The sequence below is a fragment of the Cyanistes caeruleus genome, chromosome 2 (assembly GCF_971803275.1).
Source record: "Cyanistes caeruleus chromosome 2, bCyaCae1.hap1.1, whole genome shotgun sequence".
Lineage (NCBI taxonomy): Eukaryota > Metazoa > Chordata > Aves > Passeriformes > Paridae > Cyanistes > Cyanistes caeruleus.
The window spans coordinates 98,002,350-98,028,605 of NC_141702.1; the positions used below are offsets into that span (position 1 = coordinate 98,002,350).

A 26,256-nucleotide genomic window follows, 5' to 3' on the forward strand; every position below is an offset into this window, starting at 1 on the left:
TAAATTCCCATAATCCTTGTACTCATTAAAAATAAAGTCATGTAACTGTTCTTAGTCAGGATTGCACTAATTAGTACAACTGGCACTTCTGACCTTGTGATTTCTACCCTTAATACACTCAGGTTGGCTGTGCTGCCTGCATTAACACACCCAGCACATATAATACCTCCTTACACAACAAAGTGCTGCAGAGAGAAATGCAAACCAGAAAATAAAGGTCAGGAGCCTGTATGGAGTTTCTCCACATCCTTATCCTTTGGCTTCATCGAATGTTTTTTATTTATTTCCATATAAGAAATTAGAAATTCACAAATGAAAATCAGGAGCTAACTCTTCATAGATCCATTAGGAGATAGGGCAGGTCCTCAAAGTGCTATTGATCAGTGGCTCTGGTTCAGGTTAGCAGTTTGTTGGATTCTGTAACAGCTCCTAGGATCTCAAAAATTTCTAGGAAATAGCAGCACAAGCTTATTAAATTTGACCTAATTTGACTGATTTATTTTTATTTTTATTGCTTTTATTTTTTTTTTTTAAAGGAAGACAGATTAATATGAAGGAAACAACTTTCTTGTTCTCACTTTACCTTAGGGAACAGCTTTATCTTTTTAGTCTTCTTCACTATGCAATAAAATTAAATGTGGGTATTTTTGTGTAGGAAATTAAAAACTGTTGGCAGCAAATTTTTGTTCTGTAGCTGCTAACTTATTTATTGTTTGATTTATATGTGCCACTGGAGTCAGGAAATTACTGATCCATTAACAAATCTAATACTCTCACCATCAAGCTGTATGGATAAGTAAATTATACCAACAGCACGATCAATTCTCTGAATGTTGTAATAAAAAGCAGAAGGAACTTAAGTATGCAGGTGATAGATCTACCACAATGAGAACAGAAGTTTACATAGTTCAGAGAAATACTCAGTTGTGGTAGACTGACATAGGATATAAAAACAAGAAAGATAGAGGGAATAAGCTACATCAGGGTTTGAGGGGTTTTTAAAAATATAACACAGGAAGAAAGGAAGAACCAATGCAAACACAGAAGATTTATAAAGAATGAAGCTTTTTCTGAAAAATTTGGACTTCTGACAGAGTTTCCAAGTGGCCTGCAGGACTCATTAACCTTCCCAAGCTCAAAAATCATCAGGTCAACAAAATAAAACCGAAAACTAAACGAACAAAACAGGGGTGTAAATTTCAGTCAGCCAAGATTGTAAGCCAACTTCTAGTGGAAGGGTTAGGAAGAAAATTCCTATATATAGCAAGGTTATTTGATGCTTGTCCACTCCAGGGATTCTTACAATTTTCTCTGAGGCACTTGTCCTAGCTATTCTGGGTGTGTGGATAATGGCTCAGACATATCTGAGGGCCTGATTCTCTATGCAGCTCCAGTCATCTGTGCTTAAATAAGAAAGGAAGACATTTTAATAGTTACTCCACAGATGCAAATGATTAATCTCAAAAATTAGCATTGTATTTATTGCTATTTCTTGCAGAATTGAGGCTTGTAAGCCTGGAGCAGAAAACAGAAATGTTGCATTGAGAAGGTAAAAGCATAGAAAAAGAATTTACCATCTAGCTGCTAATAAAATTCTAAGTTTCACAAACATTTGGGCCAAAGCCCATGAATTATTTAGTCTTGTTACCTGCATAATGTAGGTCACAACCTCCCTCTGTAATTAGGCTAAACAGTACCTACTTCTATTTCAGCTCTGTAATAAAACATTTAAGGCAACAGCTCTGATTTCAGGACTTGAGGGATGGAGAACAGAACACATGCCCTAAGTTGGGGCTTTCCCTCCCTTCCTCATCCTGAGCTCAGCTCATTATATTCTGCATGGAACTGCTGCCTCTTCAGTCTTTTGTTTTCCCAGCCGAGAGTCCATGACTGACAGCACCAGCTGAGTACTTGTACGTAACACAGTGGTATTTTACTTAACCTTTGGATGAGCTAACAAGACTTCCTCCTTTCTCTAAGTTTTTCTAGACTAACTTTGTAGCTTTTATTGTCTCTGCCTGGGGTCTTTTAGGGGTTGTGTTGGTACAGCTTCACTCTGTGTGTGTAAGGTTTATTCAATGATTAATGCTAAAAATCAATCTTCACCTAGATCCTTCTCTCAGCACAACAGAGACTCGGGCAGGTGTTAGACACAGCCTTTGGTGACTGTTCTCACCTACAGGTGCTTCTGCCCACTTAACAAATCCTTAGCTGCCTGTTCTGAACTTTAGGGATCAGCTGTGGTACAAACATGGAATATCAAACCACATTTTGTGATTATTTCCCATGGAGAATGGCTGGAATAAGAAAACCCATTAGTTACCACCTAAAGTGACAGTGGAATCAACACTTAATATTGGAATAAATGGAAGTGCGAAAAGATTTTTTTTGACATAAATTAATCCAGTACTACCTAAGCAACCCTGCTTCAGCAAATATTACTGCAGGCCTGTGTTACCAATTAACGAGCTTAGTTTTAAGACTCTACTAAGTATTATTCACACCTGGTTTTGTTGTCAGTTTTGGATTAGAAATTTCCTGGAAAACCAACCCCACCCATCTTGTATCCTATAAGGTTCAGCTCTGAAGGCTCTTAAAATTGCTTGTCAGGTGAGGTCCTATAAACCATTTGGCCATGGTGTAACAAAGCAGAGCATTGCACATAAAATGTTCCACAGGTTTTGCCAGCTGCAAGAGAGTATTTAGTCAGAGCAAAAAAAAAAACAACAAACCCAAAACCCCAAAACCAAACCAAACCATCAGTTCTGTTCTAACAGATTCTAAGTTTGGCATTTTCAGTACATGAAAATTACCGTCTCATCCAGTGAAAGGAGTTTTCTTTCAGGATGCCTGGTATCTTGTGCACTTCAAGGCAGAGGTGCAGGACAGCCCCTATCTAACAGATCTGGGTTTCTCCCCTTCAAATCCTTGCTGATGAGGAAGACCAGTGTGTCTGCCTAAGGGAAATGCAGAGAGCAGGGAACACATCCTGAACATGTGCAAGAACAGGATCAGAAGCATCTTCAGTGTTGCCAAAAGCACAGAGGGCGTAGAAAACCCAACAGCTTTCACTTTGGGGAAAACTCTGCCAGGCTCTTCCCTTCCATCTTACCTTCTCACTTTGAATCAGTATTTGATTTTTGGTCTCACTAATATTGCAGAGGGAAATCCTGCAATCCTCTACTTCTACTTGGTCTATCTGTTCAAAGGGTCACATCTGCCCTTTTATTTACTTCTATGTGTTTATTTACAGCAGAAATGCCAATGCAGCCCTCAGTTGCCAGAATATCTCAACTCTTGTGTTTTTTGGGATAATTTCTCTTCCTGGGACACATCTATTCCTTATGGATAGATGACCTTCCTTTTGCTCAGTATCAAACATACACTGCACGAGTGACTTGGAGCATTCAGCAACTTGTTCACATTAATAACAAATCAGTAATAAATTATGGTTTATTTAAGATAATTTATGAAAATATTGTACACAGTTGAACAGATCTGCAGAATTATACTAGCCAACTGTTAATGAAAACTTCCCTCTTCAAAAGTAATTCAGTATAAATTGACCTTTTAATTTTTCTCCTTCAGGTTCTCAAGTGAGATTATAAAAAACCAGCTCTATTGTGGCATATAATAATGAGCCACATCTGCCATCTGTTTTAGTCCTGCAGTTTTGTTAAGACCAGTGTTGCTTTTTCCCAAAGCTACGCAGAAGAGCTCTACTGAGGTTACCTTATTACTCACTCCTTTTATAGATCCAGAGTTTGATCTTATTGATCCCTTTCACAACATCCACTTTTTTAGAACTTCCAATTTCCCAAGGTAAACTTAAAAATCCACATGTCACCATCCAGCAAGCTCTTTGCCACCTTTAATCCACTATCTATCTGTTCTTATCAGCCTTTAATACTTACACAATAATGCCATTTACAACAAACTCAATGATCATTTTTAAGCAAAAATACTGGCAGCCTTTATTCAGCTGCACCAGATCCCAGCACTAGCTGCTCTGAAATTCCTGATGCACCACTGCTCCTAGCCCATGGAGAAGTCTTAGTCAAACCTGGTACAAAATCAGACTGGCATTATAAAGGACAACCAACCTAAGAGATTTCTTCCTTATTCCACAGAGAGCCCAGGGACATATGGGAAGTTTAAGTTAACAGATTCTTGTTACAGAAAAGTATTGACAAGAAAACCACTTTTTTTCTCCTCCAGGATGTATCTTCTTTGCTTTTGAGATCAAAGTAATTGCAGCACGTAACACCTGACCTCCTCAGCTGCCTGTTTTTTTACCTGTAGCCTTTCATAATTTTTCACAGGATGATTTTTTTTTGTTAAATCAAGACAAAAATGGGGGTTTTTTTGTAAACCAGAGTAAGCACCCATGACATTCACACATCTTTTTTTATTTGCTGTTTCAGCTGAAATTAGTGGTCTTTAAAAACGAAGAGCATCCTTTCAGAAAAGCTGACAGTTACCAGAACAGCAAAAATACAATAGAGTCCTGAGAGATAAAAATTTATTTGTCTCATCAGCATGTCATGATATGGCCACAACTCATACAGCTGACATTCTCATAGCCAAGAGGGATGTTTTTTCTTTTTAAAAATACATTTTTCTTTCCAGCAGGAAGTATTTTTTAAAAACAAACATTTCATACTAGGCAGGAATTAAAAACAATGGCTTTTTCAGTTTGACAACACGGCTGGTAAGCACTGGATCCCCCACCAGTGTCTTAATATTCAGATTTCAAGTTTTCCCTCCTGCTCCCCAATTCTCTCCACCCCTCATTGAAAAACACCACACAGAAAAACAAGACAAAGCCCAGAAGGGAAACAAAGAGGTAGATGTCACTACAACCATGGCGCTGTTTTGGAAATTGTGCGAGATGTCTCACAATGCTCCAAGGAGTTCCTTGTCCCTTCATTAAACATTGCAGAACTGGGCCCCCAGCAGTGAACTCAAGAGGTGGCAGGAGCCAAGAGCCATCGCCAGCGAGAGGTGCCAGGGCTGCAGAATGAGTGGGGCTGTCCCACCTAGCATTGCTCTGCCCAGCTGGTGTGGCATAAAAACAGATCCCTCTTCAAAACCGTATGGATCTCACAATGACGACAGCCTTGCTCCCAACAAGGCTGGAGTCACGTCCTTCTAGGAGGCAAACCAGGGTCAAGAGAGCTCAGGTTCTGCTCTTGGCATGCCCTCAGCTCTCAGACTTTAGGAAGACTCATTGCTACAGTGACTTGCACAGGAACTCTGCAGCCTGGGCACTGGCACAGCTTCTAGCAGGTGCTGGAGCAAGTGAGGGCTGCAGAAGCTGCTGTCCCTTCTCCCCTATTGCTCCACTCCTCTTGCCACTTCTGGCACTGAAACATTTGTCTCTGTGTTCTTCCTAAAAAACAATGTTATCTATCACAAATGAACACTGTGGCTGTAGAGTGAACCAAAGCATTATTTTACTATTTGTTGTGCTTATGGTAAGCACAGTAAAGGTTGTATATCCATTAGTAATAAGCACAATAAATACAACCATCAAAGAAAATCTTCTCATCTATTAAGGATCAGAAGCATATGAAATAGTCTTGAAAAAAAACTTAACTCTATTTTTGCCACAGGAAAAAAACCAAAACACCTAACCCAAAAAACCCCACAAAAAAACCACAAACCAGCCCAGGGAAAAGAAAGAAATGCTGCTTCTGGTATCTGTCTACATTTCTGAATGACATCTTGGCTGCTGGGAAGATTTTATAAAAAAATACCCCAATTAAATAAATTCAACAAAATAATTCCAAACATGACTAGCCCTTTGCAAAACCACTGACAGTCACTCCAGGCTTCCACATCCATTTTATCACATGAAACAAAAATACAGGTAAGAGAGGAGAAAACTGGAGGTGAAGACACTGGTACCTAAAAACCAAAAAAAATTCTGTTCATCACATAATATGAACATCATGGTGGAGTAATTATAAGGAACTAACTCATTTTAATAGGACAGTTGTTCAGTGAATAATTACTTCATTATCTCATGAAAAAATAAAAGGCCTAACTTTAAAATGCATAGAATCCTTCCAATGACGACTTCTATCACAGCCAGGCAGTCTACAGCTCTTGCAGAAAAAGTAGAGTTGCTCAGAAGCATTTCTGATGTAGGCAGACATTTTAAACCAGAGTATGGTTTCCATTTTGCTCTTCCCACTGTTCCTTTCTATTTTTTTAAAAGAAGTGTAAAAACTATCAAATATGCAATTTTGCAAAATAACCCTTTATTTCATATGGCTCCATTATTTCCAAAAAATACAGAACCCCAGATGTATAATTTTGTGTGATTGTATCAGATCACCACAAAATCTCCAGCTGACTGTCAAGAGAATGCATCCAACCCTGGGCTCGTGATTTGGAAATCCCAGTTTTAGGTACCTTTGGTCCCAAAATTTACGTCAAGGCAAAGCGGAGCAGTTGAATCCTGTCACACACAGTGATCGGTATCTGTTATTATCTTGTACAAACAGGTGAAAAAAGTTAACAGCACTTTATGGCAGTGTCACACAAAGAAAAGTTACATCATCTGCAAACCAAGTGAACAATGAACAGTACCACAGTGATAGCTTTATTTTTACTGCAAGAAGATGCACCTTATTTTTAATGCTGAGGGAGGAGGGAGAGGGAAGCTTTTATTTTTCCAGGAAAGCAAGGTAAACTGAAATTTCACTTTTCAATGTGACAGCAACTTTAAAAAAAAAAAGGGGGGCGGGGGGAGAAAAGAAGGAAAAGAGACACCATGGTTGCAAAACTCAACAGAACCACACATGGAACCCAAGTGAGATTGAAATGATGGCGCACTCACCCCAGGGCACTGAAGAAATTGCTCGGTGTGGATGGGCAGGTGCTCTTCACATCATGGGATTCACAGAGCAGAAAAGCTAAACCGTGAGGACTGACACAACTTCAACTGTAACAACTTCTTTATGAACAATTAAACATAGAAACATGAAGATGCTTTGTGGGCAACCCTAGCAGAGAACCATCTTTATTCTTATTATTTGCAATGCACCCAAATTACTCTGTTCTCACTTCTGTGTGCAACAGCTTTCAGTTAGAATTTTTTCTGTTTTTAGTTTTTGATCATTTTACACATTTTCCATTATTTTTTCCCTAATATAAATTCAATGTGATACTAATTTGTGATCAATTGTATAGTTCATTAACATCACTTTCTAACAAAACACATTTTGAACTCCCCAGAGGAGGCAACGGTACAGCAAAATGCCCACTACATCCAGAACTGGAGCCAACTGCCAGAAGGTAGAACCGAAGTGCAGCTGACAGGAATTAGTGTTTTACGGACTCACCTGCTAAGCTCCAGACTGTCTGGACCAGCACAATATTTTTAGCACTGAATTTCCTACCTATTGTACCCATTTTACATTTTTCCCTTCATAACAGAACTTATTTTATCTGATTTATTCTCTTTCATGAAGCAGCATCCAGGATCATGCTGGGAGGGTCCTTCAGAGTTGCTTTCCAACAGTTTCATTCTGGTGTCACCCACAGCACCTCAGCGAGCCGCGGTGTCAGCTGCTCTTCATGTTTCCCAGTGCAAGCAGGAGAGAAACCGGGGACCTGACACTATTTCCTCACCCTACTGAAACAACAACCAGTGCTTGGAAACAACAGTCTTGCAAGATTAAGAACTACAGAGGAACAAAGTGAAAATGAACAGGACCAGATCAATCTAACGCTTGTCTGAAACATTATTGCGCAGTGCTAACTTCTTGAGGCAGCACGTGAACATTTGCTGTTGGCTGCAACCCACTGGGAAAATAAAAATACTGCATTTGACAAAACAAGATGCCCTTACATGGAGTTCACAGGGTCTAGAAAGAACAATCTCCTGATGTGAGTAACTGCTGTGCAATCTGCTTATGTAAACTTCCCTTTTTGCATCAGTCCAGTCTGTCCTAGCTCGAAGTAAAATGAGCTGTACTCTGGGCATCTCTGTGGTTCTGATCAAACTACATGGGGGAGGACAGCAGTGAGTAGCTTGCCACCTGCCTTCTGCAGTTTTAAGGGTCAGTCCCATGGGCAGCAGAAACAACCACTTATACAACAGTGCTGGGCTGCCCCAACACACCCCTGTCAAATGGCAGATTAAATACTTTCTTTCCATCAGCTGAACTTCAGCAAGAACAACATGAAACAACAAACACTCCACATACTCTCTCCTTATCACGGCATACCTACCTCTTTTTAATGGTTACACCAAAATTCAGGTGCAGAGATGGTATTTATAAACAGCATCTTGCCTCAAACATGAAGCTATTGGCAACCGCTGTGCTTTGCCTCCAGCCCCCTGTGGAGTCAGGGAGGGAACACACACTTCAGGGGACCTTACAGTGGTATGTCATTTACCATCCATCTCCACTGAGCAACCACTGCTGCATGGAGAGGGACAGGGATGGCATATTTGACAAGGTATTTTTCCACAAAGCCAGGGAAATTGGCACTGTCTTGTGTTTTGGTATGCTCTTTGCTCCCCCTGCTCCCAGAAAGAGAACACTGGCAAGGTTTTGTATTCTGCACACCACCTCCTGTGATTCATGTAGCAGCAGAGGGAGACAGAAGGGGAATCAATATTGCTAGCTCAGAGCCAAAACTACTGAGGGCTTACTTTGTTCTCAACAAAATTACTCTGTAAAAGGCAATATGCCAACATCTGAAGTTCTGGCTACCCTGCCTGTATTTAGAGAGATTAGTTTTATTTTAGGAACAGTTCTCGCAAATCTGTGCATAATCACATAAACACAATGCCAACCAGACCTGCCAGAAGCAAGGCTGTACATCACAGACATCCTTTCAAAAGGATCCTGCACTACACATCTGAAAGTGTCTTCTGTTCCTATCTGCCTTCAGTTCAACCCATCCTTCTTCCAGTAAGATTTTAGTGGTGAGCTAATTAATACTGCCCTCCATGTAGTTATTCAGAATATTTACCATACTTATTTTTTCAGTAGTATCTTCCTACAGATTTAGGATAGCAATTATACCTATTTTTACTTTTTACGAAACTAGTTTTTCTTCTATTACTCCTTAGCAAAACATTAAGATGGTTGGCATTGTATCATTTAAACTCTCCCACAAGTATATTTAGCACTGTTGCAACTAGTGGGGAGAAAAAGGCCTCTATAAACCACTCCAAGGTCACCTTGGTTGGACTGCAGTATACAAAATACAAAGGTGGCTAAAAATCACCGGCAGCACCAGCAGGCCTTCAGAAACAGCTAGAATTGCTCTGCCTTCCAATGCATGACAAACAAAGCTTCCCTCTGTTCCCTAAGTTTTATGCCTTTCCTTCACTGACATTTCATCTTTGAAAGTGCATTTTCAAAACTGATGATGAGGGTTGAGCTGCATTCTGAACAAAAAGGGAATTTAACTGAGTGAGTTTGTATTTTCCAAGTTTCCCTATAACACGAGACACTGGTAGCACATGGAACTTGGAGAGCTGATGGCAAGACCACAGCAGGGATGGGCTGATTCATCCCAGGTGGACAGCTTGTAATCACACTGTGATGCTGCAATGCTTGTTTGAGGACCAGTCTTGTCACAGGACAGACCTGACACCGGATCTTATTTGGGTGTTGGGTTTAGATCAATGTGTCTGGTACAACAACTGCTGACTGCGTAGCCACAAAGACACTTCCACCAGCTCTGTCGAGGATCTCTGACTCCAGCACAATGAGCTGCAATAAAGTACACGTTGTGCAAATGAGGAATCTCTACCACACCAATGCTGTACACACTACTGAAGAGACAAGTTGCTGAATTTTCTGAGCTCTAACTACAATGCCAAGAAATATTTGTGGTGACAAAGCTTTCTTGTCACAGACATTCTTCTATGGTGGTTGTACGATTGCACCTTTTGTCCAAATGCTGAAATTGCTTAAGTGTGGGTGAGAGTATACATTTTTAAAAATACAGACAATTCTTAAAATAATACATCATCAGGTCACTATGTTACTGATCTTCACTTTTAGTGGAGTTTAAAATTCCCCCAAAGAGAGGTAAAAGTCCATCCAGTATTTTCCTTTACTCTTGAATATTCACATTTGCACATACAACATGATACTCATTTGCAAGAGCCTGGATTCCCATTGTGTCCTCAAGTCCCATTCCATTTTTAAAATAGGCAATGGTACAAATACTGAAAGAGGCAGTACCACATCCCTCCTGACAAAAATGCAAATGATTGTATGGCAACCAGCCACAGGTTACTGAGGGTCATCTCCCGAGAAATCGCTTTTGTCTGACCCTGGGGTGGTGGAAAAGCTCCTGCAAGAGAAAAGAAAACACATTTAATACTTTGCATAGGAACGACAGCTTAATGCACAATTCTTTACCACCACAGCATGTCCCAGCAATGAATCACAGAATCACAGACTGATCAGGTTGGAAGAGACCCTCAAGATCATCAAGTCCAATCCAGCCCTGACACCTCAACTAAACCATGGCACCCAGTGCCACATCCAGTCTGTTTTTAAACACATCCAGGGATGGTGACTCCACCACCTCCCTGGACTGACCATTCCAATACTTCATTACCCTTTCTGTAAAAAACCTTTTCCTAATATCCAACCTATATTTCCTTTGGTGCAGCTTGACACTGTGTCCTCTCATTCTGTCAGTTGCTGCCTGGAGAAGGAGACCAAACCCTACCTGACTACAGCCACCTTTCAGGGAGTTGTAGAGAGTGATAAGGTGACCTCAGAGTCTCCTTTTCTCCAGGCTGAACAACCCCAGCTCCCTCAGCCATTCCTCACAGGGTTTGTGTTCCAGGCTCCTCACCAGCCTCGTTGCCTCCTCTGGATGTGCTCAAGCGTCCCAATGTCCTTCCTGAACTGAGGGGCCCAGAACTGAACACAGCACTCAAGGTGCAGCCTCACCAGTGCCAGGTACTGCTCTGTGTTCTAATGCTGTCAAATTAATGCAAGATTCTCCAGAAGCCTTTAAGAAAATAAAAAACCCCAAACCAAAACACGACCTCTTATGTTAATGAATAAGAACAATTTTAATTTCCTTATAAAAGCATCCCTTAGAAGCTGCTAGCACTGTACTCAACCTTTGCAGAGATATTCAACTGTCAACTAAGCTTTGTGGTACTTTTGAAGTTTTATTAGTACCGCCAGGATCAAATTTAATGGATTCCATATAAAACTCTATAGCTGTTTGGTGGTGATATACTGTGAAAAAGCAACAAACATCCATTCTTGAGGTTCCTCTTGAAAATGTAAATACACACACACACTTTCTTTAAAGAACAGTTTCCACATATTGTTTGAACACTCAGTCATATTGACTAAGGAAACATAATTTGCCATGGAGTTTTCCAGAAATTCTTTACTGAAATCTTTGCTTAGTTGGAGAAGACTGGAAGAGATTCAACTGACAATAAAATTTGTTTTTTCCATACTTTGACATTCTCTGATTTGCAGCACTAAATTAAATGTGCCTGAATACATCATCAGAGCTTTATGATCATAAGCAAACTACTTGCATATATTTACATCAGCATATTAAATGATCTGTGTTACATTGTACTGAAATGCACAAAGACTTGATGACACGAAGCACTTTTGTTGTTGTTAATCCTGAACAGGGGATATAAAACTCTGAATATACCAGACAAGATGATGTACTTGTTGCAGCATTACGGAGTCTCAGCTTCTCTCAGAAGAACATGAAATCAATGATTTGAGAGTAAAGATGCAGCAATGTCAATTTTTAATCTTAGGAACCACACAATTTGGGCAATTAGATACCATCAGCAGCTTATCTCTGTGCTTCAGATTTGCAATCACTGGAAGAACTGCAATCAAGCATCTGAGACAAAGCTTTTCTTCCTGCATGAATGCTCTTAATTAAAAAAAAAAAGAAAAAAAAAAAGCGCAAAACCAAAGCAAACAAAGAAAAAGCCTAAAAACACCCTTGATGATCCCCATCCACCTTTCCCTGATAGGTATTTCATACTTGGGCAGATCTGCCACATCATTATTCCCCAGAAACTCACACCTAAGCTTCTGTCTACTCTATGTTGGATTTGTTCTTCCATAGCCCATTTGTTTTTTTGTACCAACAATGACCTCTTGCTTAAATACCTTTCCTTTTTCTCTGTTAAGTACAGACCGCGGTCTCTTCCCCCTCTCCCAAGTCATCTTTGACCCTTCTCTTTCCCAGCTGAGACAAGCCAAGTGCTTTTAGTTGCCCTTCACAGAAATGACTCCACCTTTCCCTTAATCTTAGCTCCCATTATCCCTCCCTCTCCCCAGTTCAATTTGTATTCCTTGACAGGAATGATGGACCTGTATGCAGGATTTCCAGGTAAGTTTTCAGATCTGGTAGAACAAAGAGTGCTTCCACAGCATTAGGGATGGCATTCCTTACTTTTTTCATCACTTCACACTACCCGGCTTCAGAGCACAGGGAATGAGGAGCATGATTACTTCAGCACACCATCACTCATTTCCAACTGCCCCTGGTTTATGTTTGGGGTTTTTCCTTTAATTGGTCCCCGAGTGTTTTTGTCCTGATAAATGTAATCTCACTTGTGCTACTGTGGGCTTCAAGGTTATCTTGCTACGGAGTTCAGAATTGCCAAGAACTTGCCAATACAAGTTTTCCACTATCTGCCTAAAACAAGAGTCTGTTACCTACAGCTTTTAACTTGAAAGGGGTTTAATTTTATAAATGAAATCTGTAAAATACACCTGTAAAAAATTATGGGATAATTTCATGTCAAATTTTAGGCATACTTTTGTTTTGGTTTGATTTCCAGAGGTCTAATATTACAGGTTTTCCCCAGGTGATTTAAGTTCTTGACACTTAAGAATACTGCAAAATGGAAAAAGGTGCTCTGAGCTTTGTTTCTTTCTCTTCACATATAAAAATAAGCCAAGAAAATGTATTTTTACCAGTGATACTTGTCAATGCAAACTTTTAAAGTTCCATGGAGCATTAAATTTTATTCCAGCTTCATGAAATAAGCTTTATTAAGAGAGAGAAATTCCTAAGCAGTGTGTATTGTAAAATAATATAATGATAATAATGGTAACAGTAATAATAATAATAATAATAATAATAATAATAATAATAATAATAATAGTAGTAGTAGTAATAATAATAATAATAGAAACAGCTCTAAGTCTTAAAACCACACCCACTTATGACCATGTACCAGGTGAGTACAAAGCTGGCTTTTGAGGAGCCTCAGGATTCCCCTCACAGTTAACCTCAGGACCTTTCCAAGGGGTTGTCAAAAACTGTAGCCTTTTTCAGTAGGCCAACTAAAGCAATGCAAGCAAGTCCTCAAAAAGTATAAATGGCAGTAACTTTAAATTATGCTTATTTATGCCTAATAAAGTCCTATGCCACAGCATTTACATTTAAAACATGTCTTTATTAATTCATACTGATTGCACTGGCAAATTATTACCAATTATGCTATTTTGAAAGTGCATTTTAATGAATAAATCTGATTATATTAATTATACTCTCAAATTCTGGACTAGTTAGATTTTCTGGGTACGACTTATTTCAATAGCATAAAATAATGTCACGAAACCAAGAATTCTTTACAATCTATTTGCTACACTTCTGTTTTTAAAGATATTCACAAAGTTATTTGTCTAATAAAATCCAATATATGTATTTGGATGTGATTTATATAGCAGAGTCTGAACTTTGCCATCAATGATGGCTGAGTGACAGCAACACTTCAAAAAACAAAACTCTGGGTTGTTAAAGAATTCTATTAATCTCTTTAAGCACTTGGATTGATAAATTAAGCACTCAAAACTAAATTAAAGCAGCCTTTGCAATAAATCATCTCACAGTAAAAGGTTCTTCTTTTAAGTCACCCAGGAATACTAAACTCAGCTTATCTGAGACACTGAACACTTGATCCCATCAACTGTGATGCACCAGGCTGCACATCACGGCTCCAGAGACTGTGTGCCATGTAATTCTCAAAGGTCCTTCCAATCATACTTTCAGTCATGGATCTTTGCCATCAAATCCCATACTGTTACTGTTTTGACTCCTTTGAAACATTATCCTTATTCTAATGGTGCCCAGGTAATTTACCTTTTCTAGGTAATTCTTTAATCATACTTCTTGCCACATAAAAAGCAGTAATAACAGCAGAAATTGTATCTCCTGTACCCATGTGAAGAATGCTTACACATTCTGAAACCGTTCTGAGATCCTTGTAAGGAAGTCACTACCAAAGCACAGTTCTCTTTGCTAGGTATCATTCTACCTGTTTCATAGAAATGTGTCAAGAGGTCCTCCTTTTCAATGAATCGTTGATATAGCCAGTTTGTGAGAGCTTCGGGCTCTGTAGGTACATCTTTCACTGGAAAAATCCTATCAAAGAAACAAACACAAATTAAATCTAGCAAATGTATTCTCCACGTGGAGAACAAAACTCTTCTGCCCCAGCTCACCACAAAACAGAGAGAACAGAACTTTTGTAAAAATCCAACTGTGTGATGTGCACTCCCTCCAACTCACAGATCACAGAGGCACGAAGGATACAAGAGTGGGAAACTCCAGGCTGCCATCCAGAACCACACAGAAGACACCGACATCAGTCTCCACTTCTGATAAAAGCTACTAAGGTGCTGGTTTGGTTTTTATTAAATAGAATACCATCACACTGTATATTACTATCCCTAAAAAGAATACAAACCAAGGAAGAATGAAAGAAATAATAAAATGAGCAAGTTCATTCACAGCTTTGAAGAAACAATTCAGCAGGCAGAAGCCACATAATGACATCACTAAGCACCAATAGCTCTTCCACATCCCAGAAAACAAGCCCTCTGTGCTTTTCAAAGGATGCTGGCAGCTTTGTGTGAGATTTCTAAGGCACATTTTATACTGAAAACTGACCCTGTACTCAAATATTGCTGCTCTGTTCTAAAAACACCAATGGAAGAACTGCTAGTGCTTTGGTACTTCTATGCTGAATATCAGCTCTGCTTAAAAAAACAGACACCCAGGGCAGAATTCACTGTGGTACACACACCCTGAAACTCCCAAATGACCCACCATACCTCACTGGATTATTTTCAAAATAGAATTTCCAATCTTGCAGTAACTGTGAAACCTCCTTAGCAGACCCTCAGTGCCTTTGGATATACACAAGAAATTACACATCCACTGCGTTGTACTGGCAGGCCAATGCAGAAGAGATTTGTGTATCAGGCTAACCTGAAAACTTCACACTCTGAAATGCAGGGCCTTTACTGGAGGTTTCTCTTTCCAGGTGAGCTCCCACTTAGCCTCTCATTTACATAATTCTATTTTCATTCCTGGATTTTCATTTCAACACAGTCTAAACTGATCACAGTGCAAAGAATTGAAAGTAACACCACAATCACCTGAGCAGTCTCTGGACAGATATGTGAATGTCAGAATAAGAAAATAAGGCATTTTTGAAGAATGCTTTTGTTGCTGTTACAGTTTTCAACATCTTTTCCAGTTTTGTTCATTTGTCACTTGTCCTTCCTCCTTTCAGTCTGATGTATGGAAAAATAAGCTGTAAGTGGGGGAGTCAAGCAGCAAAGCATTGCTCTAAATGAGTGAATGACAATCATGGTGCTTTGGCATACAGAGACAATATATCCTCAATGTAAGGAGATTAACAACTTTATTTACACTCTGTAGTATCAACATGAACTCAGCTATCTCTGTAGCCTTTGGAGTAATTCCACCTACATCTTCCTCACACTATGCAGTTCTCTATGTTCCAGTAAAGCCAGTTTTGGTAACCAGAAATTAGCAGCTGTTCTCTTGGATAAAACAGAGTTTGAAGGAAAGTCTTTGGCCAAAGACAAATGTTATGAAATGGCGCTTCAGTAAGCAGCTCAAGTTTTCAGTCTGCATATTAAGAACAAACAATTAAGAACTATTTTATCTTGAAGCCCAGATGCTGTACAGCTGGTTAAAATTAAACCACGTAGCACAAGTAAAAAACATACCCATAGAGCAAGGACCATTTTGTTGAAGGTAGAACACTAAGAAAGACTTACTCTGTGTCCCCAAACACAACTGAGCTGCCAAGCACTATTTTTATTCTCTTCTGCCTATCTGCTGTGAAGAGATAAAAGGCTCAGCAACTGAATATTGTGTTTCACAGAGTATTTTTGAAGGACAGATGCTTGCTTACGCAGGTTTTAAGAAGGTTCAGAACTAAGAGAATGCGTGTTGCCTCAGGACAGAAGTGTAGGGTTACCTGGATTCACATGCAGTCTCCATTGTAGACTGCAAGATATTCCTCACCTCTACCTTCACTTTTTCTTGACCTAATGCGTAACAGCTCTATTTTGTCAAGAACATTCCTCCTAGTCCGAAAACATCACAGGATTTTGCCAGATACCTGTTAGAAACATTTTTTGAGCTGGTGCTTTAATGGAGCAATGAAGTGATGCAGAGGTGATACCACCACTGTGAGAGACTAATGGAATGCTGCATACCACTTCCCTGCTTGAACCCATCCAGGCTCTTGTGTGGATCAATAATGCTGCTGGAATATAATACAAACTCTGGGTATAAACTCTGCTTCTTAGAAGTCTGAGAAGCAATCACTGCTACACCCAGTTTGAACAAATATTAACAGAGGGAAAAACAACTGGTTTGCCAATAATGCTACACTGGCTGCCACAACTTAGCAATGGTTAAGTGCTAGTGTATTTAGAAGCATTTTCGAATGTATTTTTAGATTATCCAGAGTTATTTTTACCAGCAGAACATTCTTACTAATGACTGATCTAAATTAGAGATTAAATATTAAAATAAACCAACTCCAAACTCTGGAAAGAAGCCCTTTCTGTACTCAATAAGGCAAAGCTAAACCCCATTATATTTAAACTAAACATACTGCTAATGCCACGGTTTTCTGCCCATCAGATGGCTCAGCTGCCATTTTTCTAAGAACACTCTCTTGAAGGAGACTGGGTTCAGGAAGGCAAGCAAGCAAGTCTGCTGTTATAAAACACAGATAATCTAAGACAAAAGCAGGGAGCCCCTGCTCTGATGGGAGCAGGGTCACCCCCAAACACCATATGCTGGCATTTCCCAGGTCCAGCGTTAAAAGATGCAGAAAACAGTTCCTTATTTTCACTGAGATATGCAAACAGGTGTCCATGTGGTCAAGGCATGAGCATCACCTTGGCTCTACTCCACCTCTGAGTATGCAGCATCAGGAATGCCATTAGAAGCAAACTGTTTGCTCCTCTCCTCAGGAAAATAAAACAGCATCAAACAGAACTGTCAAGACAAGGAACAAGGTCAATATGTAACATCTGAAGCTCCTGGAGTCTCTTGGGCACATGAATGTTTCTAGCTTTTGGGCAAAACTCACCTCACATTGCACTGTAATAGGAGCATCTTTGCTCCTGGTGTGGCAAACAAGGAATTTAACAGAACTGGATAAGAACTTGACCAGAAAATTCAAGCAGAATACCTTTTTTTGCTTCTCATCACAGGAACAGCTGATTCTCTGTCCCCAGGGAAAGTGAGGAAGGGGCTAAAAGCAGTGGCAGCACATGCTGCACCCAGGGAAGTGAAAAGGGGTGGTGGAAACAAAGACACATTTCAGTGGGAATCTGTGAAGAATCTTTTTCCAGTAATGAAGCATTATCCTTCAGCTGGAGATGCCTACTGGCAGCTGCAAGGTGACAACAGCTGCAGGGTACTTCAAGTACCTGACTGAGGGACAGCAACTTCTTAAACCACTACACAGATTTGTGTCCACATCCCAAAACAGATTACAGTAGAATAAATAACAGTCCAGGAAAGAAGAAAGGATTTGAAAAATCAGGAGATGTAACGGCCAAAGACATGCTGGCATATGTGAGAATTATGGAGAAATAGGTACTGATTGGCTGTTTCTCAGAAGATACCAAAGGATTTTCAGAAATATGGCATATTTAGAAACGTCTATCTCTTTTAAGTCATCCTTATTGGAGAAACAACCTCTGATCCTGCATTTAAATTCTGAAGTTCATGGCTAACCCTTTAAGTACTAACTGCCTTTTATCAGCTGTCCTACCCTGAACTGAAGTTCTGTATTACTTGCTACTCCACATCAGTCATGACATTATTTGCTGCTTCAATGGCTCTAAATAAATCTAGGACAGTGGAGGCTGTTGGTAGATGTCAGGCATGACCAAAAATAAGCTACTTGCGTAAAAAAGTGCATTAAAATACACTGCCAAACGGGATGCCCTTCTGCAACATTCATTCAGCAACCACAATGCATTTCACCTTATTTATAGCTCACAGCCTGGCTTATTTCAATAAATCTGTATCAATGCAGACACAAAAATAGGACTTCCTCAGCAGCTGAAAGCTTGTTTCAGCAGTGGCACAGCACGAAAGCTGGCATGGGGAAGAAAGATGACAGAGCTGGGAGCAGCCTGTGTGGCACTTCTATGCACGGCCACCCCTGCGTCACAGCTGACTCGGGCTGGCTCTGACGTCAGGGCTGCTGCACCAGTGTCACTGTCACACAGCCCAGAAGTGGGATGTGAGCATCCAAGGACATCACCTTACAAGGAAACTAAGGCAAAAAAACCCAGCCTCACACCACTCCTGACTGAGGGGACGCTAAGCACAGAGCCAACTTCATAGCCAGGGTGTTTTATATTTGCAAGTCTCACGTTTTGCTAACAGAACTGCAGCAACTTGAGAAATTACTGCTGAAGAAACTTGGTGATCAGTTAAGAAACACTAAGCCAATCAGACTAAACTAATGCCTGGTGTAAAAAGAAAAGAAACAAATCCCAAACTCAAGTCATAGCGCAGAAATGGTGGGAGCTGAGAAGAGCGGCCAGTCTGTGGCCTTGCTACACTGACACCAAACCACTCAGCTTGTTTCTGCAGAGTGGAAGTGTTGCAAGTCTGGATTTACAGTCAACACACACTACACAATGACCCAATCATAAACCTAAACCATCTGAGAAGAGCAAACAAACCTTTCCAACAGACTCACTACAAGGCAGGTCTTACAGTGATGCCTCTAGTTTGACATGCCTTGCACCAGATGGATTGACATCTCTCACAAAAATCCCAGTGCCATTTGGCCTGGAAGAAGTTAATTAGATATTTTCCTTGAGCATTATATTTCAGAGAGAAAACTGAGTTTTGCAGCACTTTCCAGTAAGTTCTGAGAAAAGTCAGTCAGGGTCAAAAAGTTATTCAATAGATGGGTGCAGATGTCACACCTTGTGTTTTTAGATTCAAACCTGGTAATTGTTCTTTTTTCTAGGGAAGATTTTTTTTTACATTCTGAGGAAAATCAGGCCACAGCTTAGCCTAATTATGAACTTCTGAAAATGGTGTCATTTGTACTGAAAATTGAAGTTTGAAAAGCAAGGTTCAACTCATTATCAAAACTGAGCTTTCAAAAAAAAAAAAAAAAAAAGAACTGGATTAAACCAAGCCTTCTCTGCAATTTCCACCAGCTAGAAAAGCACCTAGTAATGATAACATAAGGCTCCTTGCTGTGTTCTCTTCTGTTGTTTCCTGAGCAGGATGAAAAAGAAATAATCCTGCAGCAAAGGCTCAGGCTATGAGAAAAGGAAATCACCAAATTTGAAAGTCTGTAAGGCAGAAAGAGGCAGGTGGTGATCAAGTGGCACAGCAGAAGGGACTGACTGAGCCCCCAGAACAAAAGCAGCTCTGCAGTCTCTTCTGCTCCAGTTTGAGTGGCACAGAAAATGTTCCTTTTTTCCCCACTGCAGTCATACATCATCAATACCTTGCTCTGGACTACTCCAGAAGGGAATAAGCATGTCTAAATCCTGATTCTTCTTTCATACAGCACAGATGGCATCTGGACAAAACTATTCTTTGCTTTTTCCAAAGGGATGCTTTTTTCCCCCCTATAACTCAGTTAAAAGAAACTACATGAGAAACTATTGTGCTCTCTTCCCAGTTACTTAAAAATTACCCTGATGATTTATTTCAACTGTTATCTCCGAAGACATTCCAAATTACAAAAAAATGAGCAAAATTTTAATGCAGTAAATGCAGGCAAAGTGAGATATAATACCAATGCAGACAGACTTGATGTACATTGAAAGAAAATTTCAGAGGACATCCATGTGCCAACCTACACCCACCTCACAGTGCAGGAGCCATGTGCCTCAAGTACTACTACTTCAAGGACTGGAAGTCAGGCTGAGCTCCACCCAAACCCAAGGCACTCTGGTCTCATTTCAGAGCCATCACACCCTGTGCCTGGCTGGGCCCAGTTGCTGCATGACTTTCTATTTGGGACACACTTCAACTGTTTTTACAGAGTCAGCCATGATAAATTCAGGTTATTAAGAACATACATAAAGTAGTCAAATAGAGCAGCTTGCCCCTGTCTAAACCAGTGACTTATGCCCTCTGGAAGAAAATAACAAACTTAACACCCAAAATTAAATAATTTCAAATATTTTTCTCAGGATTTCAGTACTACAAGAACTTATACATTCAAGTACAACACAAAAACGGTTGCATTGGATATACATTTAGATATAAATATAATATTTATATTATAAAATATAAATTTTATTTATGGATATACATTTAGATATACATTTAGGATATACATTTAGAAGCAGGAAGTTAATTCAACTTACATTAACTTACTGTTGTTTATAAAGGAAGTATTTTTGGAAATACTTTTCAGAAGAACGCTAAATACATTCAACTTGCAATTATCCCAGAGGTCTGAGAGAGTACTAAGGTGACCTAAATAAAGTACAACAGATCTAATGCTATCTTATATAAATTAGGGTGTTCACCTTCAGGGAAACTTGGAAGGCAGCTTTCTATAAAAAGTAAGGACAGATTTAAACAAGGCTGTGAAAAGGAGCTCCCGCGAGCAGCCTGTACTCTGCATCACACAACACTGACACAGCAGTGATGATGGAGAAGGTCATTCCCACTTCAACTGCCACCCAGGGGATCCACACAACAATACCTGAAAGCTTTCTGTAAAAGTCTAAAAGCTCTCCAAATCATCAAGAGGGACTAAGACAAAATAATGTGATTTTGGGATAAAATGCAACAACTTATTTAGTAGAGGAAAAGTGTTAAAAACTCCTGGAGATTTCAGATTTGCAATTCATTGTAAACTAAAAGCAAAATGCAACTTCTCTCTCCATCAGTTTAGTCTTGAGACAAAGAACTGCTGAGGAGAAAAGTTTTAATAATCTCCCATTCTAGCTGTCAATGTGATTTGCAACTTTTTCCACCTGGTTTTTCCAGTTGTTTTGCCCAACTACTTAAAGTATTCTTTGAGTGAGAAAGCTGGCATTTCTTTGTCAGAAAGTTAAATATAATATTTGATTAGGAAATCTCTTTTAATTGTTGTTTTAATTTAACAACAGCAATTTTCCATTAATTGACATTACTAAAAACCAAAATTTTCAAAATTCAAGTTGCGTTTACCAGCACCTTAAGATTAAAGTGATAGCCTTCAGATATATTCCCCACAACCCCATTCAACCACAGGACATGAATCCAAAACTTAAATGTCTGTCCTAAGATACAGAATAGTCACTGAACTTTTTAAAAAAAGATGTATTGTGCTTAAATAATATGAGTTGCCCACCTGTGCAAGACATAAAAAACCTACTCCCACTGCTACTGATTTCCTCTTTCCTGGAATGACAATGATTTGTGAATACTTGAGCTCAGTGTAGGAGGAGCAGGTTTATTTCCTACCTGTAATGTACGTGTGTCACTGTTGGCTGTCGGTAGCCAAGAATCCAGGTTTGGATGTCTATAGGTTCAGCTTTGGGATATGCAATGGTTGTATCTATCACCCACTGGAGGCCTTTGGGTTTGCTCTCTAGGAACAAAAAGAAAATTCCATGTCACTTATTTGAGAGTTATTCCATTTTTGTATTACTTCATGATGTATGAGGCACAAATAAGACGATCAAAAAACAAATCCAGATTTCATTACAGAGCACAGAAATATTCTTAGGAATTTCAGCTAGACCTAGATTTTATTTAACCATTATTTCTGTTTTCTTAGATACCATGGTACACAGAATAGAACAAGTTCATTCACCAGGTTTGAGTACAGTCACGGGATATCTTGGCTCGAAGATCAGGTGCTTCTTCCCATTTACCAAAAGGAAAAACCCCAAAATAAACATCCAAGCTTCTTGGTCTGCACTTCAAGCACATTTACACCTGGGCCTTTCTAAAAGACCACTGATGGAGTAGCAGCCATGCAGATCCCTCAAAGGTTCTTAAAAACGTGAGTTGCAGGAAGAAGAGAAAAACCACCACTTTCAGGGTGACTCAGGGTAAGAAAGCAAGGAACAGAAGGTGGTCAGTTTTCACACTCCACCCACAAGGTTCCAGGAGAGGCTGACAGCAATACATGTTCATATGCTGCTCAGCTCACTTAGAAACTGAAAAAAGAATCAAAGGAGGTGAAAACACTTGCTATTAAGATGAGTCAAGAGAATCAATCTGTGGGTCCCTTCCAACTCAGAAAATTACACGACTCTTTATAAAATCTGAATAGAGATTACAATCAGCAACGGTCCAGGTCATAAATCAACCTAGCCATGACCTCTCTCTGGCCTGTCTTCACAGGTTTGCTAAGAGGGAGAGCAGCAGATCTGTAGAGCAAACCAAGAAGGAAGGGCACACTGCCACGATGGCACTCTGAGTTTAGCCTGTCAATTTTCCCTCTCTTCTGGATCTGTCTTGTGTTTGATGTCACGTTATGGCCAGGCCAGCAGAGAATGCTCACTTACTGCTTGAGACACCAGTACAATATACTCACACCACATCAGGCAGTATCTCAAAGGATTTAAAAAGCTGACTATCAGAAACAGCCACCCATGGGCACAAGCATGTAAGAAATGTTAGCTTTGAGTACAAAGTACAGTACAATACAAGCCTGCAGCTGAGAAAGCTACAAAAGAAATGTAACAGAGGTTGACAAGAGCACTGTCAGCATCAAGAACATGTACATGATTGACTGTTCACCATCTTTCCCAATACAAGAACAGACACTAAAAATTCAGCCAAGAGGAAAAGTTTTCTTAGCAGAGAAACGATTCTTTGTGCAGAGGGAGGAGGAAAAATCCTATTTCTTGCTAAAGGATGTCAAGGACACCAAGAACTGGGATGAAGAGGAAACTGAGTAAGTACATGAAGGGTTAACTAACCGGGCAAAAACCCCTACCTGGCTTGGGAAACCCACCACACAAGTCAGAAGCTTGGAGAATATGTGGGAGAAGTATGATGCTTGTTTGCTGTGTTCACATTCTTCCTCTGCAATCCACCTGGAGTCACAGACAAGATGCTGGGCTAGACAGATGTGTCTGGGCCTTGCCCGGAGTGGCCACACTAATTTTATGGAAGGTCTACCACACACGTGAAGAAATCTGCTGCAGTCAGTCTGAGCCACAGTTACTAACTCCAGCTAGAATGTACATGCAAGGACTGGCTTGCAAGTTTCTACCTGCTTTTAATTTAATTTAATTTGCATTTAATTTAAGCGTGAAAAGAAAATTGCAGCAATGCTATCACATGTATCAATTATTTTAACAAGCAGTGTTTTCTTGGTGTCTGCTCATCAGTGGAGTCGCACTGCTTTGTTACAAATGCACTACTCCAACAGAGCTAGACAGCATTTCCTAAAATTTAGATTTTGAGTTCTTAGCAGCACGCAACATGCTATTCCTAAACTTGACCCAGGGCAAGTTGCATAGGTCAAGCTGAAACATTCAGTGTTACCTTCTGGAAATTCAGTATTTTAAACCCCTGACAGACACATGGAATGAGAACTGGAGGCTGCAGGCTTGCCAGCATCATGACAGAGTGCTTGTCAAGTCTCTCTTAAGAAAATCACTAACTACAGAGTGCTTCATTTTAAAAGTAGCAATGAATCAGAGAAGAGCCAATATGAAATTAATATTAAATCAACAGAAGTATTCATTTAGAAATAGATTTTGAATCAAAGTCATTCAAGTTATTATTTTCCCAGATGTAAAGCAAGAATGGATAAAGACAAGTAAATTGCCAAAGTTAAATTGCCTAAGTGAGTAAGCAACAAAGATCATTAATTGCAATTAAAAAGTGCCAGATGAATATGGGCACATTTTCTTATTATTTACAGTAAAGTGTTTCAAAATAATTTATTCAATATTTAGCTGTATTTAAAGCTGTTCTTTCAGTGGATAATGGTTTGCACTTCATTAAGGGAAGACTCCTGCAGTTCTCTGCTGTGCTGATTTCCTACCTTCTGCTTTTGTGGAGAGAGCTGCTGCAGCACTGGATTCCTCAGTCCAGCTCCAAACTCACATCCAACCATTTTCAGGGCAGGGTGGGGAGAACAATACAGACAGCCCACCAGAAACCCCAGGCCAGGAAAAAAAACATAAATCTGACAGTAACATCAGTCTCTACAGACCTCCTTTTAGAGCAAGCAGGTGCTAGTGCAGCTACCTCCATGTGCTCTCAAATCACAGTATTTGTGCATGCTCTGGTTTAAAATAAGCCTTACATAATCATCCGAGATACCTGACTGCCAAAAAAGCCTGTATCACCAAGGATTTAGGAAAATTAATTTTGAAATACATCTTGTTATACTTTTTTTTGGGGGGGGGGGAGGGGGGTTATGTTGCAGGTTGCAACTGTGTTGCAACCTGCTCATAAGCAAATTTATTTTAAAACAGGGAGCTCTGACAGACCCTGAAAACTGCAGAAAAAAAATTCCTGAAAATCCGGAAAAGAAACTGTACAAAACACAAAGAAGTGGTACCTAAATATCTCCAAGGATGCTGCTTTCAGGTGTAAGCAGACCTCTGACCCTATTATTAACCCTAATACTAACAAACCCTATTATTTTTTAAATGGAGCATGTTAACAGGAGTGCAAATCAAAGACTGCTGCATTAGTTATAACATGGTGTGAATCTCTCATCTGGCATTTGTACCTGAGAAATCAGGGAGCTGCATACACCAGTGCTCAGGAATTCCTCTTGCCCAGCCTGGCTTGCCCAACTCAGCCACACCTTTCTGACAGCCAAACTCTTCCAAATTTCTACCTACCATTAAAAGACACTCCTACCTTTCATTTCTAGTACTTGCTGAAAGACTGAGCAGCCTGACTCTCAGAGACTTCAGCAGAAGAAGCTGCTGCAGAGGCCATACTTAAGCTGATGTCTCCAAGCACTGGTTTGTCTTCTGTGGTGTCAGTCTGTTTGCCACTTCCAGCATAGGTGGAAGACACAGACTTCTCAAACTGCTTGAAAATGTTAACAGTCTCATTCTTCTTAAATAGCACATAAACCTTCTAAATATGCTCACAGGCATCTGCCCTACACACCCAAACCACACAGCAATGATGTACCTCAGTGTGAATGGTACATACTTGCCTTATAAGTGGTAAGACAGAACTGAACAATCACATGAAACAGCAGCTTTCTGGCCTAGACAAAAAAAAAATAAAAATCAAAAATCAAATTTAAACAGCTTCCTAACTTGTTTGTTGTTGGGGGTTTTGCTTTTTTTTCCAAATCATCAGCAGAGGCAAATCTTTACAACTATTTTCTTCACTGTGGATTCAGTGATGCTAAGTCGCTCCCTATTTACTTAAGAAGCAACTCCTCATCTGAGTCTTCAAGGCAATCGAGCTGTAATCCTCTGAAGTCCTTTCACAGCAGATACTTGACTGTCTACAATCACAAATTTGTGGGGGTTCAGAGGTTCTCTTCATTCTTCCTCTTTGTCCTCCCTGGGGTTCCTATTTCCTGGGGTCAATGCAAGCTGAACACCAGATCAGACCATGTACAGAACCTCTCAAACCCACCAGCAGACTGTGTTTGCCACTGAGAAAAAACAAATCATAGACAGATTTCAGCAGGAAAGCTTGCCTCCAGCCGAGCTCTGGATGGTGTCACACTGCCAGACTGGATTCAGAGTGGGAAAGAATACACCAGCCAGGTGTGGACTTGAGGACTTCAGCTTGCACTTGAAAAAGAAAGCATTTGCTAGTGTTAACCAGCATTCAGGTGTGGTTTCCTGAACACTTGCACAACTCTAAAACGCAGCCAAATAGGCTGTTGGATCTTCCTTCACATCAATCTATTCTTGTAGCTTGTCCCTTGTTCTCTAACTGTCCTTCTGTGATCAACTGGATCACTGACCTCAAAATTAACTTTTTTCT

At 39.9% G+C, this 26,256-nt stretch overlaps 2 protein-coding genes across 18 annotated transcripts in view; one reads left to right on the forward strand and one right to left on the reverse strand.

Moving 5' to 3' along the window:
- The window catches only part of LOC111926176 (uncharacterized), a 50,509-nt gene extending 24,950 nt beyond the window's left edge, over nucleotides 1–25,559 (forward strand). For 10 of the 14 annotated variants that reach the window (XM_086878612.1, XM_086878614.1, XM_086878619.1 and 7 more), the window contains 2 exons: nucleotides 1,499–1,549; nucleotides 7,555–7,847. In XM_086878612.1, coding sequence (XP_086734738.1) covers nucleotides 1,499–1,549; nucleotides 7,555–7,627 — 124 coding nt within the window. In that variant the 3' untranslated portion in view covers nucleotides 7,628–7,847. Of the gene's footprint in view, nucleotides 1–1,498; nucleotides 1,607–7,484; nucleotides 7,848–14,570; nucleotides 14,676–22,099; nucleotides 23,228–24,764 lie in introns of those variants that run through there. The other 4 variants (XR_015283693.1, XR_002862742.2, XR_015283694.1 and 1 more) reach the window with 4 other exon arrangements.
- LPGAT1 (lysophosphatidylglycerol acyltransferase 1) overlaps nucleotides 6,245–26,256 on the reverse strand; it is a 59,940-nt gene continuing 39,928 nt past the window's right edge. For all 4 annotated transcript variants that reach the window (XM_086878609.1, XM_086878611.1, XM_086878610.1 and 1 more), the window contains exons 7-9: nucleotides 21,784–21,910; nucleotides 14,315–14,421; nucleotides 6,245–10,332 (exon numbers count right to left, since the gene is read on the reverse strand). In XM_086878609.1, coding sequence (XP_086734735.1) covers nucleotides 10,181–10,332; nucleotides 14,315–14,421; nucleotides 21,784–21,910 — 386 coding nt within the window. In that variant the 3' untranslated portion in view covers nucleotides 6,245–10,180. The remainder of the gene's footprint in view (nucleotides 10,333–14,314; nucleotides 14,422–21,783; nucleotides 21,911–26,256) is intronic.